Source organism: Hemitrygon akajei, chromosome 3 (genome assembly GCF_048418815.1).
Source record: "Hemitrygon akajei chromosome 3, sHemAka1.3, whole genome shotgun sequence".
Lineage (NCBI taxonomy): Eukaryota > Metazoa > Chordata > Chondrichthyes > Myliobatiformes > Dasyatidae > Hemitrygon > Hemitrygon akajei.
The window spans coordinates 45000065-45017254 of record NC_133126.1 but is presented as its reverse complement, the minus strand read 5'-3'; the positions used below and the strand labels follow the sequence as shown (position 1 = coordinate 45017254).

At 42.5% G+C, this 17190-nt stretch overlaps 1 protein-coding gene across 1 annotated transcript in view; it reads right to left on the bottom strand.

The window, feature by feature from the left end:
- Positions 1-4475: 4475 nt before the first annotated feature.
- The window catches only part of trmt61a (tRNA methyltransferase 61A), a 57252-nt gene continuing 44537 nt past the window's right edge, over positions 4476-17190 (bottom strand). The window contains exon 4 of the mRNA XM_073039742.1: positions 4476-5131. Coding sequence (XP_072895843.1) covers positions 4806-5131 — 326 coding nt within the window. The 3' untranslated portion in view covers positions 4476-4805. The remainder of the gene's footprint in view (positions 5132-17190) is intronic.

Below are 17190 nucleotides of genomic sequence, written 5' to 3'. Positions count from 1 at the left end.
TAGCCTCCTGGGGCACCAGTGTTGAGGATAATTGTGGTGAAGGTGTTGCTACCCGTTCTTCATGATTGACCAATCTTTTAGTCAGGAAGTCAAGGATCCAGATGCAAAAGTAGGTGTTGAGATTCAGTTTTAGGAGTTTGGAGATAAGGTTGCTTGGAATTATCATATTGAAGGTGGAGCTGTCATCAATAGTTTAACATGCACCTGGTAGCCACTTTATTAGGTATAGGGGATACCAATAAAGTGGCCACTGAGTGTATTTCTGTATGTTTATGGTCCTCTGCTGCTGTAAAGATAAAACTTGTAAAAGATGGCACTGATGGGACACAGTGAAGCTTTGCAAGCAGCAAACAAAAATACTAACTATTCTATTAATTACACTTTTTCTGGACTGTGATCACTGCAAGCTGCAGTCTGTGGTTTCCCTTTGGAAGTTGTGCTTTTAAGCTGTCTATATGACCGGACACTTTTGCAGTGTCCTAGGGAAATCAGCGGACTAGACTTTCGAGGATGCACGTGCAGTCATTTTTGGAACGGACTTGGGACAGGGAAGCGGCGGCTTCCAGGCCCGAGAGCAAAAAAATATGTTTAAATGCCAAGCGAGATTGGGGCATCAGGGCAGGACCGAGGGAAAAGGACAACTGGTGTTCACCTCAGTACTCTGTAAGGCTTACTCACATCAGCGCTGAACTGGTTTCATGCCTGTGGACTCACTTTCAGGTACTCTGTGGTTCATGTTCTCTGTTACTTATTTACTGCTTGCACTATTAGTTCTTTTTTCCGCATATCAGCTGTTCTTGTTGTGTGGCTGCCTGCAAAGGGATGAATCTCAAGGCTGTATATAGTATACAAACTTTGATAATAAATGTACTTTAAAACTTCAGAGATGCACTTCAGCACACCAGTGTTGTAATGTGTAGTTATTTGAGTTACCGTCACCTTTCTGTCCGCTTGAACCAGTCACTTAAATTAAATTTCTTCCCCATTCTGATATTTATTCTGAACAACGACTGAACCTCGACCATGTTTGTATGCTTTTATGTATTGAGTTACGGTCACATGATTTTGGCTGATTAGACATACATAGTAAAGTGGCCACAGCGTGCAGTGTTGTTCACGTCCAGAGGAACCAGGGAGGCAGCACCTGCCGTGGAGCTGTTTCGATGGTGGACAAATTGTAGTGCATCAAATTTGTCTGGAAGCTGAACTTAATGTGATCCATAACCAGTGTTTCAAAGTACTTTGTGACAGTGGATATCAAAGCCACAGGGCGACATTCATTAAGGCATGTTACCTTGTTTTTCTTGGGTACTGGGATGGTAGTTGTCTTCATAAAGCAGGTGGATACTACAGATTGAAGCAGGATAAGGTTAAAAAAGTCTGCAAATATCACCAGCTGATCTGCAGAAGGATCAGATCTACTTAAGGATATGGCCAGGGAGGCAGCCCAGGCCTGATGCATTCTGTGAGTTCACTCTCTGGAAGACTGATTTACACCGGCAATGAAGGTTCAGGTGCACTGGAGGGTGTGGGTGGTGACATTCCAATCTCCTTCTGTTCAAAACTTACATAAAATGCTTTAAGCTCATTGGATAGGAATGCTCTGTTGTTGGTAATGTTGCCTGACTTCAGATTTAAATGTAGTTAATTGAGTAACATTTTAAACAACTACTATCAGCAGTAAATTACAAACACGAGAAAATCCAAAGCAACATAAGCAAAATGCTGGAGGAACTCAGCAGGTCAGGCAGCATCTATGGAAAAGAGTAAGCAGCTGACGCTTCAGGCTGAGACCCTTCCTCAGGACTGGAGCAGTGATAGTCACCAATCAAATTAAACTGCCATAAAAGGCAACTGTTTCACTAATGAACCTTAGGGATGGAATTTTGCTGCTCTTAGCTACTCTGGTCTTTATGCCTCCATGCTAAATCAAAAAAATGCGGTTTACTTTTTAATGCCCTGGGAAACCTTATATGAAAACTGGACATCTAACAGGACAAAAAAGATGTACTCAATTCAGTCAAACATGGAAAATCCAGTTGGCCATGTAAAATACTCACTACACATATTAGGGAAGTTGCCTGTAAATTGGTAGAGTGGTTCCAAAGGTTACTGAAGCAACAGTGCATCAACCAAGCCACCTAACTAACATTATAGACATACAGTATCATATTCTACTGCAGGAAAAGAAAATGGACAAGGAAACCTCCTATCTATGACTAGCTACAACTCTCGTCTGATGGATCAATATTCCTTCAAACTCATTATTTGGCAGACAAAACAGAGTAGCAAGGCTATTTTCCCTCTGTCCGACTGTCAGGCAGCATCTATGGAAAGGAGTAAACAGTCGAATTTTCAGGCTGAGGCCCTTCATTGGGACTGAGGGAGGGGGATGGGGAAGGGGAAAGAGTTGCCTGAATTAAAAGGCTATCTGGAAGGTAATAGGTGAAACCAGGTGGGTGGGAAAGGTCAAGGGCTGGGGAAGAAAGGATCTGATAGCAGAGGAGAGTGGACAATAGGAGAAAGGAAAGGAGAGCCATGGGGAGGTGATAAGCAGGTGAGAAGTAGTTAAAAGTCAGAGCGAGGAATAGAGGAGGTAGAGGCGGGAAATTCTGTTCACCAGAGGAAGAAATCTATATTCATCACAAGATGGCGGAGAAGACAAGCTCCCAGGAAGGATACGTGGCTGTAGAAACAGGTCTGGGTGAACAGATGGTCGAAGAGTCAGAGGGCAACAGAAATTACAGTGGAGGAGCAGTGAGAGAGGGTTTCACTGAATTCCTGTCAAAGGGAAGATTTAACCTTCTTCAGGGTTGGCATCCCTCATAGAGACTTTGCAGTGGAGCAGTAAAGCCTTAGGTCCCACACCATCAGGTTGCACATTATTTATTAGCCTTTGTTTATGTACAGTTTTTCATAAACTCAATTGAATTTCTTTATTTTCCTATAAATGCCTGCAAGAAAATGTATCTCAAGGTATTATATGGTGACAGTCGTATTTGGTAATAAATTTTCATTGACTTTGAGTACAGCAGTTTGGCTTTTAAATACCAGTTGTACGACGTATTGTTGTAATGTGTGCAGTTCTTGGTTAGAGGAAAGGTGTTCTTATGCTTGAAAGGGTGTAGAAAAGATTCATGAGGGTGTTACTAGTCTGAACTATAAGGAGAGTCTTAATAAGGTATGGCATTTTTCTACGGAGTGTCGAAGGCTGAGAGGTAATTTTGACAGGCATAGGTAAGGTGAATGGTTGGTCTTTTTACCCAGGTCAGGGAAGGCTAAAATTTGGGGGCATTGGTTTAAGTTGAGCAGGGAAAGATTTAAAGAGAATCTTACAGATAAGGTCCACCTCTCACCCAGAGTATGGTGGGCATGTGGAACAAGCTGCCACAGGAAACGGTAGAGATGAGTACAATAAGAGCATTTAAGCAACATTTAGATGGGTACATGATTCAGAGAGGATGAGGGATATTGGACAAAGAGACAAACACACTAGCTCAGGTAAACAACTTGGTGACGAAGGAAAGTTGAACCAAATACCTATTTCTGTGATTCTAAGATTCCATGACTCTATATATATGAAATTAGACACAAAATCCTTGAAATGACTAAATTCTGATAATCCAGTAATATTTTAGAACTGTTGTCTTGCTCTCTCCATTGACCCTTTGTTTTCTTGAGTCACCAAGAAATGCACAATATACATCGATGACATGGTCGAACTTCATTTCTATCCTTCAAAATTTTAACTTTTTTAAAAAAGATTTTCACAACACAATATTAAGTGCTCGCTGTAACAGAAAGTCAAGTCAAACTTCAGCATTTGAATTATGTCAATAACTGAATTCATTACCAACAAATATATTAAAAAGCTAAGTTTTTAGAGGGAATCCATAATGGGGATCTCACATTTTTATTAGCCCAAAGACAGAAAGTCAGGTACTGAGGGCTTAAGTAACAAATGCTCAGTACCATTTGTCTGTCCAATGAGGTATCTGAAATACTGTGACATGTTAAGTCTCTGCTGTACCGTACAATGTTACAAAGTTCTTTTAGGCAGACCAGAACAGATATTGATTATTGCTTACCAGGGAAGACTGGGGGGGGGGTTCAACAGCACTACCCAAAACTTCAAGTACTTTGGCTTGGTTCATTTTGGAGACATTTAAATAAAACACAGCAGAATATTCTGCATTACAATATTAATAACTTAAACAAATAGAAACTATAGATTCAGAAATCAATTTTCTTGTTAGTCAACATTTTCAAATTGTGTTATGACAACGGAATATTTGAATGGCTTCACATCACTATTTCACAAATGTTCATTGTTAATTAACAAGTACAGACATCATAAGTCAGCCATTAAGATCCTTCTCCATCTAAATCACATTTGCATGTACGTAGCCCGATCTGATAAAGATCTAACTGTATTCAATATTACGTTATAAACACAAGTCACTTAATATTCTTCAGTATACAGAATATTTATTAGAAAGTCAATTAAACTAAACGAACAAGGCATTGATGAAAGAAGGTCAATACAGTATGCCCACATGGAATTTATAAATGGTTTAGATCCCACTGCTCATTCCATTTACAGCCCAAGTACTGAATTTGCATCAAGTTGTATGCTATTTCTTTCACAGTAAGTTTCTGTAAAAGTAGAATGTTAAGCAGATGCCATAATTAAGGCATGCATCCACAGGACATCACACGTCAACACATCTCTGTGGAATTTAATTCTACACTGTACCTCCCTTAGTGAGAAAAAAATATATTCATAAATAATATTTCTTTGTCCCTTAGGAAAGATATTTGGTAGCAAAGGTCAGATATCCAGTATGACCTGCCATCTCTTTTACAGGCGCACCACTCTTAAACTGGATAGTTCCTTGTTGTGAATCTGTACAGCATTTTCCCTTTGATTGGCTCACAGTGTCAGCTGGCTTGTCCAGGCTATTTTTGTCTCCCGTACCAAAGTCAGGGAGCTGCAGGCTCACAGTCCTGACATCATGCACCCGGAGAAGGATTTCAAACGAACTGATATCATTGAATCCCTGCTCAGTCATAGCAAGGCAGGTGCGCTGCACTTGTTCAATGCAGGGAGAGAAAGAACAGATCCTTCCACCTGATGGGGCAAAAATAAAAATGATTAAAATTCAGTATGTTCCTTTTGCTCTTTGCAAATAAAATTACTTTCCCCTTTCTTTCTTTTAAAGTCATCACATATACACACCAAAATTGGCATTTAATTTTCAAAGTTCCCATCTCCCACCCTTTCAAGGCATTGACTCATACTAACTTGGTGTACAAGACAGCGGTGTGCTCACCCCACACCAATAATCCCTCTCCCACTCCACCACTATCCTTTGACAAGGTCCCGCATGGGAGGTTAGTTAGGAAGATTCAGTTGCTAGATATACATGGTGAGGTAGTAAACTGGATTAGACATTGGCTCAATGGGAGAAGTCAGAGAGTGGTAGTGGAGGATTGCTTCTCTGAGTGGAGGCCTGTGACTAGTGGTGTGCCACAGGGATCAGTGCAGGGTCCATTGTTATTTGTCATCTATATCAATGATCTGGATGATAATGTGGTAAATTGGATCAGCAAATTTGCTGATGATACAAAGATTGGAGGAGTAGAGGACAGTGAGGAAGGTTTTCAAAGCTTGCAGAGGGATCTGGACCAGCTGGAAAAATGGGCTGAAAAATGGCAGATGGAGTTTAATGCAGACAAGTGTGAGGTATTGCACTTTGGAAGGAAAAACCAAGGTAGAACATACAAGGTAAATGGTAGGGCTGAGGAGTGCAGTAGAACAGAGGGATCTGGGAATATAGATACAAAATTCCCTAAAAGTGGCGTCACAGGTAGATAGGGTAGTAAAGAGAGCTTTTGGTACACTGGCCTTTATAAATCAAAGTGCTGAGTATAAGAGTTGGAATGTTATGATGAGGTTGTTTAAGACATTAGTGAGGCCGAATTTGGAGTATTGTGTTCAGTTTTGGTCACCGAATTACAGGAAGGATATTAGTAAGGTTGAAAGAGTGCAGAGAAGGTTTACAAGGGTGTTGCTGGGACTTGAGAAACTAAGTTACCGAGAAAGGTTGAATAGGTTAGGACTTTATTCCCTGGAGCGTAGAAGAATGAGGGGAGACTTAATAGAGGTATATAAAATTATGATGGGTATAGATAGAGTGAATGCAAGCAGGCTTTTTCCACTGAGGCTAGGGGAGAAAAAACCAGAGGACATGGGTTAAGGGTGAAGGGGGAAAAATTTAAAGGGAACATTAGGTGGGGCTTCTTCACACAGAGAGTGGTGGGAGTGCGGAATGAGCTGCCAGATGAAGTGATAAATGCAGGCTCACTTTTAACATTTAAGAAAAACTTGGACAGGTACGTGGATGAGAGGTGTATGGAGGGATATAGGCCAGATGCAGGTCAGTGGGCCCAGGCAGAAAAATGGTTCGGCACAGCCAAGAAGAGCCAAAAGGCCTGTTTCTGTGCTGTAATGTTCTATGGTTCTATCCCCGAAGCAGCTTTCTTCTAACACTACATGAAAGTGGCAAGCTGATATGGTATGAACCAGATGCAAATACAACTCAGACCTTTGGAAATGAACACTTTTCAGCAGATTGGACATCCATCTGGCTTCTGGAGCACAAAGCTGGAAAAACTCAGGTCAATTAGTGCATGCAGAGGCTAAAGGGGCAAATTGATATTTGGGGTCAAGGTCCTGCATCAGGACTGAAAGAATTCAGGAAAGATTGTCAGCATATGATATGACTATAAGACATAGGAGCAGAATTAGGACACTTGGCCCAACAAGTCTGCTCTGCTATTCCATCATGGCTGACTTGTTTTCCCTCTCAACCCCATTCTCCTGCCTTCTCTCCACAATCTTTGATGCCTTAACTAATCAAGAACCTATTGACCACTGCTTTAAATATACTCAATGACTTCCACAGATTCACCGCCCTCTGGCTAATGATATTCCTCTTCATAGCAAACACGAGGAAATCTGCAGATGCTGGAAATCCAAACAACACACACAAAATGCTGGTGGGACACAGCAGGCCAGGCAGCATCTATAGGGAGAAGCACTGTCGACGTTTCGGGCCGAGACCCTTCGTCAGGACTAACTGAAAGGAGAGATAGTAAGAGATTTGAAAGTAGTGGGGGGAGGGGGAAATGCGAAATGATAGGAGAAGACCGGAGGGGATGGGGTGAAGCTGAGAGCTGGAAAGGTGATTGGCGAAAGTGATACAGAGCTGGAGAAGGGAAAGGATCATGGGACGGGAGGCCTTGGGAGAAAGAAAGGGGGGGGGGGGGGGAAGCACCAGAGGGAGATGGAGAACAGGCAGAGTGATGGGCAGAGAGAGAGAAAAAAAAACTAAATATGTCAGGGATGGGGTAAGAAGAGGAGGGGCATTCACAGAAATTAGAGAAGTCAATGTTCATGCCATCAGGTTGGAGGCTACCCAGCTGGTATATAAGGTGTTGTTCCTCCAACCTGAATTTGGATCCATTTTGACAGTAGAAGAGGCCATGGATAGACATATCAGAATGGGAATGGGACGTGGAATTAAAATGTGTGGCCACTGGGAGATCCTGCTTTCTCTGGTGGACCGAGCGTAGGTGTTCAGCGAAACGGTCTCCCAGTCTGTGTTGGGTCTCACCAATATATAAAAGGCCACACCGGGAGCACCGGACGTAGTATACCACACCAGCCGACTCACAGGTGAAGTGTCGCCTCACCTGGAAGGACTGTCTGGGGCCCTGAATGGTGGTGAGGGAGGAAGTGTAAGGGCAGGTGTAGCACTTGTTCCGTTTACAAGGATAAATGCCAGGAGGGAGATCGGTGGGAAGGGATGGGGGGGGAGGAGTGGACAAGGGAGTCACATAGGGAGCGATCCCTGCGAAAAGCAGAAAGTGGGGGAGGGAAAGATGTGCTGGGTAGTGGGATCCCGTTGGAGGTGGCGGAAGTTACGTTGAATTATACGTTGAACCTGGAGGCTGGTGGGGTGGTAGGTGAGGACAAGGGGAACCCTATCCCGAGTGGGGTGGCAGGTGGATGAGGTGAGGGCAGATGTACGGGAAATGGGAGAGATGAGTTTGAGTGCAGAGTTGATGGTGGAAGAAGGGAAGCCCCTTTGTTTAAAAAAGGAAGACATCTCCTTCGTCCTGGAATGAAAAGCCCCATCCTGAGAGCAGATGCGGTGGAGACGGAGGAATTGTGAGAAGAGGATAGCATTTTTGCAAGAGGCAGGGTGGGAAGAGGAATAGTCCAGGTAGCTGTGAGAGTCAGTAGGCTTATAGTAGATATCAGTAGATAAGCCATCTCCAGAGATGGAGACAGAAAGATCAAAAAAGGGGAGGGAGGTGTCAGAAATGGACCAGGTAAATATGAGGGCAGGGTGAAAGTTGGAGGCAAAGTCAATGAAGTCAACAAGCTCAGCATGCGTGCAGGAGGCAGTCGTCGATGCAGTTGTCGATGTAGCGAAGGAAAAGAGGGGGACGGATACCTGTATAGACTTGGAACATGGACTGTTCCACAAAGCCAACAAAAAGGCAGGCATAACTGGGACCCATACAGGTGCCCATGGCTACACCCTTGGTTTGGAGGAAGTGGGAGGAGCCAAAGGAGAAATTATTGAGAGTAAGAACTAATTCTGCTAGACGGAGGAGAGTGGTGGTAGAGGGGAATTGGTTAGGTCTGGAATCCAAAAAGAAGCGAAGAGCTTTGAGACCCTCCCAGTGGGGGATGGAGGTATATAGGGACTGGATGTCCATGGTGAAAATAGGGCGGTGGGGGCCAGGGAACTTAAAACATTGAAAAAATTCAAAGTGTGAGAAGTGTCACGAACATAGGTGAGAAGAAATTGAACAAGGGGTGATAAGACAGTGTCAAGGTATGCAGAAATGAGTTCAGTGGCGTAGGAACAAGTTGAGACAATAGGTCTACCTGGACAGGCAGGTTTGTGGATCTTGGGTAGGAGGTGGAAATGGGAAGTGCGGGGTGTGGGAACTATGAGGTTGGTGGCAGTGGATGGGAGATCCCCAGAGCTGATAAGGTTGGTGATGGTACAGGAGACAATGGCCTGATGCTCCTTAGTGGGGTCATGATCAAGGGATAAATAAGAGGAGGTATCAGAGAGTTGTTGCTGTGCCTCGGCCAGGTAGAGGTCAGTACACCAGACAACAACAGCTCCCCCCTTATCAGCAGGTTTTATAGTGAGGTTGGGATTGGTGCGGAGGGAGCGGAGAGCAGAGCGTTCGGAAGGAGTTAGGCTGGAATTGGAACAGGGTGTTGTGAAGTCGAGACGGTTGGTGTCCCGTTGGCAATTAGCAAAAAAGAGATCCAAAGCAGGCAGAAGACCAGAGCGGGGTGTCCATGAAGAGGAGGAGGGTTGAAGATGGGAGAAGGGGTCATCGGTGGGGGTAGGAGAGTCCTTGTCAGAGAAGTAAGCTCGGAGATGGAGCTGGCGGAAGAAGAGTTCAGCGTCATGGCGTACGCGGAACTCGCTGAGGTGTGGGCGAAGGGGGACAAAGCTGAGGCCCTTACTGAGGACAGAGCGCTCTCCCTCAGCGAGTTGAAGGTCGGAGGGAACGGTAAAGGCACGGCACGGATGAGAGATGGGAGCAGAGGGGGGGAGGGAGGCTGGTAGTGTCGGTGGAGAGGGGAGGGTTGGGGTGAGAGGAAGATGGAGCCTCTGAGGGCCCAGGAGCTGATGATGGGATCTGAGGGAGGGGGGATTGCAGAGTGGTGGTGGGGGAAGGGGAGACGGGAGACACAATCACAGCATGTGAAGACCCGGCCTGGATTGTGATAGGGACACCAGGTACCTTCTTATGGCGGAGAGTGTTGCCTTCAGAGCTTAACGGGAGAAACAACGGGATGCAGAGTCAATTAAATGTGAGTACCTGGGATCCTCAGAAGGTCCACATTGAGAAGCTATTACTCTTCATCTCTGTTTTAAATGGATGCCCCACTATTCTGAAGCAGTGCCCTATGGTTCTAGACCCATCTACTATAGGATACAACCTCTCCAAATCAAGACCTTTTGATATTTAATCGGTTTCAATGAGAACCCCCTCCCCACATCAAACACTGGCCTGGAGCCAACAAACTCTCCTTATGGGTTAATCCTGTCATTTCAATCAACGGATGAGTGAAATCCTCTTTGGTTCAAGAGCCTGATGGTTGAGGGGTCATAACTGTTCCTGAAACTAGTGGTGTGAGTCCCAAGGCTCCTGCACCTTCTTCCTGATGGTGGCAGCAGCAAAAAGAGAGCATATCCTGAGTGGTGGGAGTCCTCGATGATGGATGCTACTTTCTTGTGACAGCATTTCACAAGAGGGCTTTATCTGTGATGGACTGGGTCGTATTTATTACTCTCTTTTAGAATTTTCTGTTTAAGGGCATTGGTGCTTCCATACTAGGCTGTGATGCAGTCATTCAATATACTCTCCACCACACATCCATACAAGTTTGTCAAAGTTTTAGGAGCTTGCAAATATTTGGCATGACATCTAATGAAGTAGAGGCACTGCGATGTTTTATTTGTAACTGTACTTATGTGCTGGGTCCAGAACAGATCTTCTGAAATATTGACACCAAGGAATTTTAAGTTGCTGACCCTCGCCGCCTCTGATCCTTCAATGAGAACTGGCTCACAGACCTTGTTTCCTTCTCCTGAGGTTAATATTCAGCTCCTTGGTCTTGCTGACACTGAATAAGAAATTGTTGAGGTACCACTCAGTCAGTTTCCCTCCCCTTCCTATATGCAGATAAATAAATAAGCAATAAATATCGAGAACATGAGATGAAGTTTCCATTGATTCAGCCTATAACATCGGCGTTGTCAACAAACTAATATGGCATTAGAGCTGTGCTTAACCACAGCTGAGATAAGTGCCAGATATCTTGTAGAACATAGAACAATACAGCACAGTACAGGCCCTTCGGCCCACAATGTTGTGCCGACCCTTAAACCCTGCCTCCCATATAACCCATCACCTTAAATTCCTCCATATACCTGTCTAGTAGTCTCTTAAATTTCACTAGTGTATCAGCCTCCACCATTGATTCAGGCAGCGCATTCCACGCACAAACCACTCTTTGAGTAAAAAACCTTCCTTTAATATCCTCCTCGAACTTTCCACCCCTTACCTTAAAGCCATGTCCTCTTGCATTGAGCAGTGGTGCCCTGGGGAAGAGGCACTGGCTGTCCACTCCATCTATTCCTCTTAATCTTGTGTTCTTTATTTATGAATTCCATTAGAAATATGAGGGACTTTCAGGCACAAATGCAGGCTTTTGTCAAGTCCAGTACTCAAAAATCAGAGATCCAAAGGGACTTGGGAGTCCCTTGTGTAGGATTCCCTAAAGGTTAACTTGCAGGTTGAGTTGGTGGTAGAGAAGGCAAATGAAATGTTAGTATTCATTTCAAGAGGACTAGAATATAAGAGCAAGGATGCGATGCTGAGGCTTTATAAGGCATTGTTCAGACCGCACTTGGTGTATTATGAGTAGTTTTGGGCACCTTATCTAAGAAAAGATGTGCTGGCATTAGAGGGGGTCCAGAGGAGGTTCACAAGAATGATTCTGCAAATGACAGGGTTAACCCCTAAAGAGAGCTTGTTGGCTCTGGGCCAGTGTTTGTTGTCAGGGGCAGGGGGTTCTCATTGAACCTATTAAATATCAAAAGGTCTTGATTTGGAGAGGTTGTATTCTATAGTAGGTGAGTCTAGAACCAGAGGGCACAGCCTCAGAATAGTGGGACATCCACCTCACTTTATCGATTCTTAGTGCTTAAAGTGTCAGCAGTAACATTGCCTAGATGACAGTTCATAGTGCAATCTCGATTAAGATAATGTCAGCAATAAATATTGCAGCCTATTTGAGGAGCACCTCCATAATCTGCCACATTGTCAAATATTTTCCAATTTGTGTCAAACAGTCCAATGCAATCATCCACATACAGATGGCCTGTATGATTAAATGATTATCTCTCATCCTGTTAACAATAAGTGAAATAAATAATTAGCGCAATGTTATTTCTAAAATTTGCAAGTGTGGTCCATTTTTGAGGTAATAGATAACTAAGTAGAAAGAATTCTATTCACAGTTACGAGCCTTAGTGGAAACTTCAACGTCTATTAAACACAGGTTTAAATTTTCCTCTGTTGATCCATAAATCACCTTTTCAGGGTGACTGACGAAAGGAGATTACTCAAAGCACGATCAAATCAGATCAAGATTTACCAGTAAGGGTGAAACAAGAAACAAATCCTAGGCTTGTGACTCAAATTTCCTGTGAATTCTTAAAGGAACTACATTGTTACTAACCTTCAGTACTACGACCTAGGCAAACTTCAGCTTTACTATTTATTTAATATCTTTCTTTATGCAATCTCAGATTATTGCTTCCCCCCCCCAAAAGCTGTATTTAAACCAGCCCAATCAAAATTTAGAAAATATCTTTATGTTGCCAACTGCAATCTAGTCTTTACATTAAATATTTTCAAGTTTAAAGAAACATTATTCTTCAATCATTCGACTTGCATTAAACAAATTCCAAAGCATTTTGTTTATTTTGACAATTTACGAAGTGTTCGATAGTTACCACTATTGCATAGTTAACACTTGAGATAATATCATTTCGTACTAATGGATAGAACCTTTCTTCACCTACATGGACACAATGGATCAATATGAACAAAAAATAATCAATTACATTTGTCTTCACATTTCAAATTTGTATCGGAAGTGTGAAATAACACACTCCGGCAAACTAATTCAGAAAACTAACAAAGAGCATCTAACACATCAGGTTTCACCCTGAAAACTATTAACGAGATCAGGGGTTCCCAACCTTTTTTTTTACGCCATGGACCAAAACTATTAAAACAAGGGGTTCGTGGACCCCAGGTTGGGAACCCCTGAACCAGATGATGGTTTCAACCTGACAATTCACTCTTGCCTCTGATATAGTTTCATCACTCTGCAGTATTTGAAAGTTTGTAGCAATGCCATACACTTTCATTTTAAGTTCCTGGTTTCTCTCCCCATCCCAACCTCCCTTTATTGTTAAATAAATTTCACCATTCTCATGCACATAAATTTATTACTACTTCAATGCTTACAAATAGCCCAAAGAGAAACCAATCTTGCCAACCTTAATTCTTTTCTCATTGAACATCTACTCACCACACTTAGATGTAAAACTATCTTTCTATTTGATTCCTGTAACACCTGACAGTGAGATACAAGAAAAAAGGAGCAGGAACAAGGTATCTGGTCCATGAAACCTGTTCATCTTTCAATAAAATCATGGCTGATCTGCCCATGCATCAACTCTTCCGAGCCAGTTCCCCAGAGTCCTCAATTCCTCCATCTTTCAAAAGCATATGTACCGGTACTGTACTTCTTCCTTAAAAGCTTCCAGTGATTTAGTCTTCACAAACGCTGGGTTAGAAAATTCAAGAAATTCACCACCATTTGAGAAGAAATTCCTATGCATGTTGGTTTTATATTCAACCTAATCTTGTACCTCTGTCTCCCAGTTCAAGCCTCTCTTGCTAGCTTAAGCATCTTAGCATTTAACCTGTCCATCATGGTATATTGTGTTTTCAATAAGATCAGCTCTGCCTCTCATTCATGTAAACAACAAAGGATACAGATACATTTTCTTTAGACAAATGCACTTTTGTTCCAGGAATTAACTCAGTAAATCTCTTTTGGATCACCTTAAATCCTAGTACATCCTTTCTTACACAAGGGTGCTGGGGGGGGGGGGGGGGGGTCGTCACACTGCACACAATATTTAAATGCAAGTTTTGCCTTCCTCTCCTGCCTCAATGAGGCACAATGAGGTTGCAGGAGTAACTCTTTATATTCTGCTTGGGTAGCCTCTAACTTAATGTCATGAACATCAGTTTCTCTCTCCTCTTTTTCCCCCATTCTAGTTTCCTTCTCCCCTTTTCTCTGCTCCTCACCTGTCTACCATATTCCTCTGGGGCCCCTCCTCCTTCCCTTTCTCCCATGGTCCACTGTCCTCTCCTATCAGATTCTTTCTTCATCAGCCATTTACTTCTTCCATCTATCCCCTCCCAGTTTTTTCCTTCAGCCTCCCTCTCCCAATCACCCACTTGTCTTCACTTATCACCTGCCAGCTAGTACTCTTTCCCCTCCCCACCTTCTTACTCTGGCATCTGCCCCTTCTTTTCCAGCCCTGAAGGCCAAAATGTTGACCGTTTATTGCCCTCCATAGATGCTGCCTGTCCTACTGAGTTCCTTCAGCATTTTGTGTGTTGCCACATTTTCAGCAGATTTTTAAAACTTTTTAAACCTTCAACAGTTAAACAAAGCATGGATGACAAAAGCAATTATTCAGATCTCACCATGTGTATTTGTGCACACAAACAAGATTTATCTTCAGATACTCATGGAAGTACCCAGGGTGAGCAGTTGCAAATAGGATTCAGGGGAGTAATGATCTCATGAATACAGAGAAATGATGAGGATGTCTTAAATTTACAAGGACTGTTTAAAATAAAGGGAAAGTTTGGGCATCTGAGATCCAAGGTATTTAAGGATGTTTACAAAGGGAAAGGAAGTAAGGGATTGGATATCCAGGAAATGTATAAATTGGTGTAATGATTTGTATCAATACCAGCTCCATTATAGAAGAAGACATAATCAAATGCAGACATGCAAGGATGAAATGCTCTGTTAAAGCAACTATCACATTCCAGTCACTTGGCTGAAATGCAAGATTTATTCCACATTCTCTTGTTTATTTTTATGCCTTTGTTAATATTTAAGGAATTAAGAGCTGAGTAGGAATCTATTTATACAATTTCATAAATCACAGCTAGCAACTTTATACAAGTATTTTTCAACTCTAATCAGCAACTTGTAACTTCCGTTTCTTCGGTTCTAAACAGATAGTTATCACTTGCTCTGATTTCAAAACAATCTTTCCCCTCAGCTTTAGATCCCATTTTTTTGATACTATTATAGAGTCACAGAACACCACTACATAGAAACAAGCCCTTCAGCCCATCTAGTCTGTGCCCAGTCCCATCGACCCGCACCCAAACCATAGTCCGCTACACCCCTCCCATTCATGTACCTATCGGAATTTCTCTTAAATATTGAACCAAACCCACATCCACCACTTGCATTGGCAGCTCATTCCACACTCTCACCACCCTGAGTGAAAAAGTTCCCTTTCATATTCCTCTTAAACATTTCACCTTTCACCCTTAACCTGTGACCTCTGGTTGTAGTCTCACCAGACCTCAGTTAAAAACCCTGTTTGCATTTACTCTATCTGTACCCCTCATAATTTTGTATACCTCCATTAAATCTCCCCTCAATCTTCTATGTTCTAGGGAATTAAATCCTAACCTATTCAACCTTTTGTTATAACTCATGTCCAAAAGTCCTGGAAATATCCTCGTAAATTTTCTCTGCACTCTTTCAAACTTATTTACATCTTTCCTATAGGCAGGTGACCAAAATTGGACACAATACTCCAAATTAGGCTTTACCAATGTCTTATAAAATTTCAACATAACATTCCAACTCCTATACTCAATGCATTGATTTATATAGGCCAATGTGCCAAAGACCTTCTTTATGACTCTATCTGTGATGCCTCTTTCAAAGAATTATGGATCTGTATTCCAGATCCCACTATTCTACTGCACTCCTCAGTGCCCTGTTGTTTACTGTGTAAGACCCAGCCTTTCTTTGCAACTTTCTTGAAATACTCTGTAAGATTGGTTTGACAGTACTGACCACACACAAAACAATGTTGACTATCCCTAATTAGTTCCTGTCTATCCAAATACTTATATATCCGGTCCCTTAGAATAACTTCCAATAACTTTCCTACTACTGATTTCAAGCTCACTGGCCCCATAATTTCCTGTCTTACTCTTAGAGCCTTTCTTAAGCAATGGAATAATAGCAGCTATTCTCTAATCCTCCGACACCTCACCTATGGCTAAGGTTTTAAATAACTCTACTAAGGCCCCTGCAATTTCAGCATTAGCCTCCCACAGGTACGGAGGGAACATATTATCAGGTCCTGGGAATTTAACCACCCTAATTTGCCTCAAGACAGCAAACACCTCCTCCTCTGTAATCTATACAGGGTCCATGACCTCGTTGCCACATTGCCCATATATACCTCACATCTATAGACTCTGTGTCTGTCTCCTGGCTAAATACAGATGAAAAAAAAGTCCAATGAAGATCTCCCCTATCTCTTTCAGCTCCACACAGATTACCATTCTGATATTCCAGAGGACCAATTTTGTCCCTTGCTAACCTTTTGCTCTTAATTTATCTGTAGAAGCCCTTAGGATTCTCCTTACCTTGTCATGTCTTCTTTTAGCCCTCCTGATTTCCATTTGAACTGTTTTCTTGCATTTTTTATATTCCCCAAGTACCTTATTTGTTCCTACCTGCCTTTTCCTGCTATGCACCTTCTTTCTTAACCAGGACCTCAATATCTCTCAAAAACCAAAGTTCCCTAAAGCTATTATCATTGCTTTTTATTCTGACAGGAATATACAAACTCTATACTCTTAAAATTTCATTTTTAAAGGCCTCCTCCAAACCAAGTTCAGCTTTGGCAGAAAACAGCCTATCCCAATCCACACTTGCCCGATCCTTTCTGATACCATCAAAATTAGTCTTTCTCTAATTTAGAATTTCAACCGACAGACCAGACCTATTCTATTCCATAATTACCTTGAAACTAGTGCCGTTATAATCACTAGATGAGAAGTGTACCCCTACAAACTTTTGCCACTTGCCCTGTCTAATTCCCTAGCATTGCACTATCTCAAGTTGGGACTTCTGTGTACTGATTAAGGAAACTTTCCTGAACATATCTGACAAACTCTTTCCCATTCAGCCCTTCTACAGTATGGGTGTCCCAGTTAATATAAGGATAGTTAAAATCACCTACTATCATAACCTTTTGTTTCCTGCAATGGTCTGCAATCTCTCTCCAAATTTGTTCTGCTAAATCCTGTGGTCTATAATATAATCCCATTAATGTGGTCATACCTTTCTTATTAAGTCTCAGCAATCTCACCTGGCCGTTCTGACTGAGCACTGTTGTGTCTCCCCACCTTCCCACATCCCGCAAGAGGAGCATTCCATTG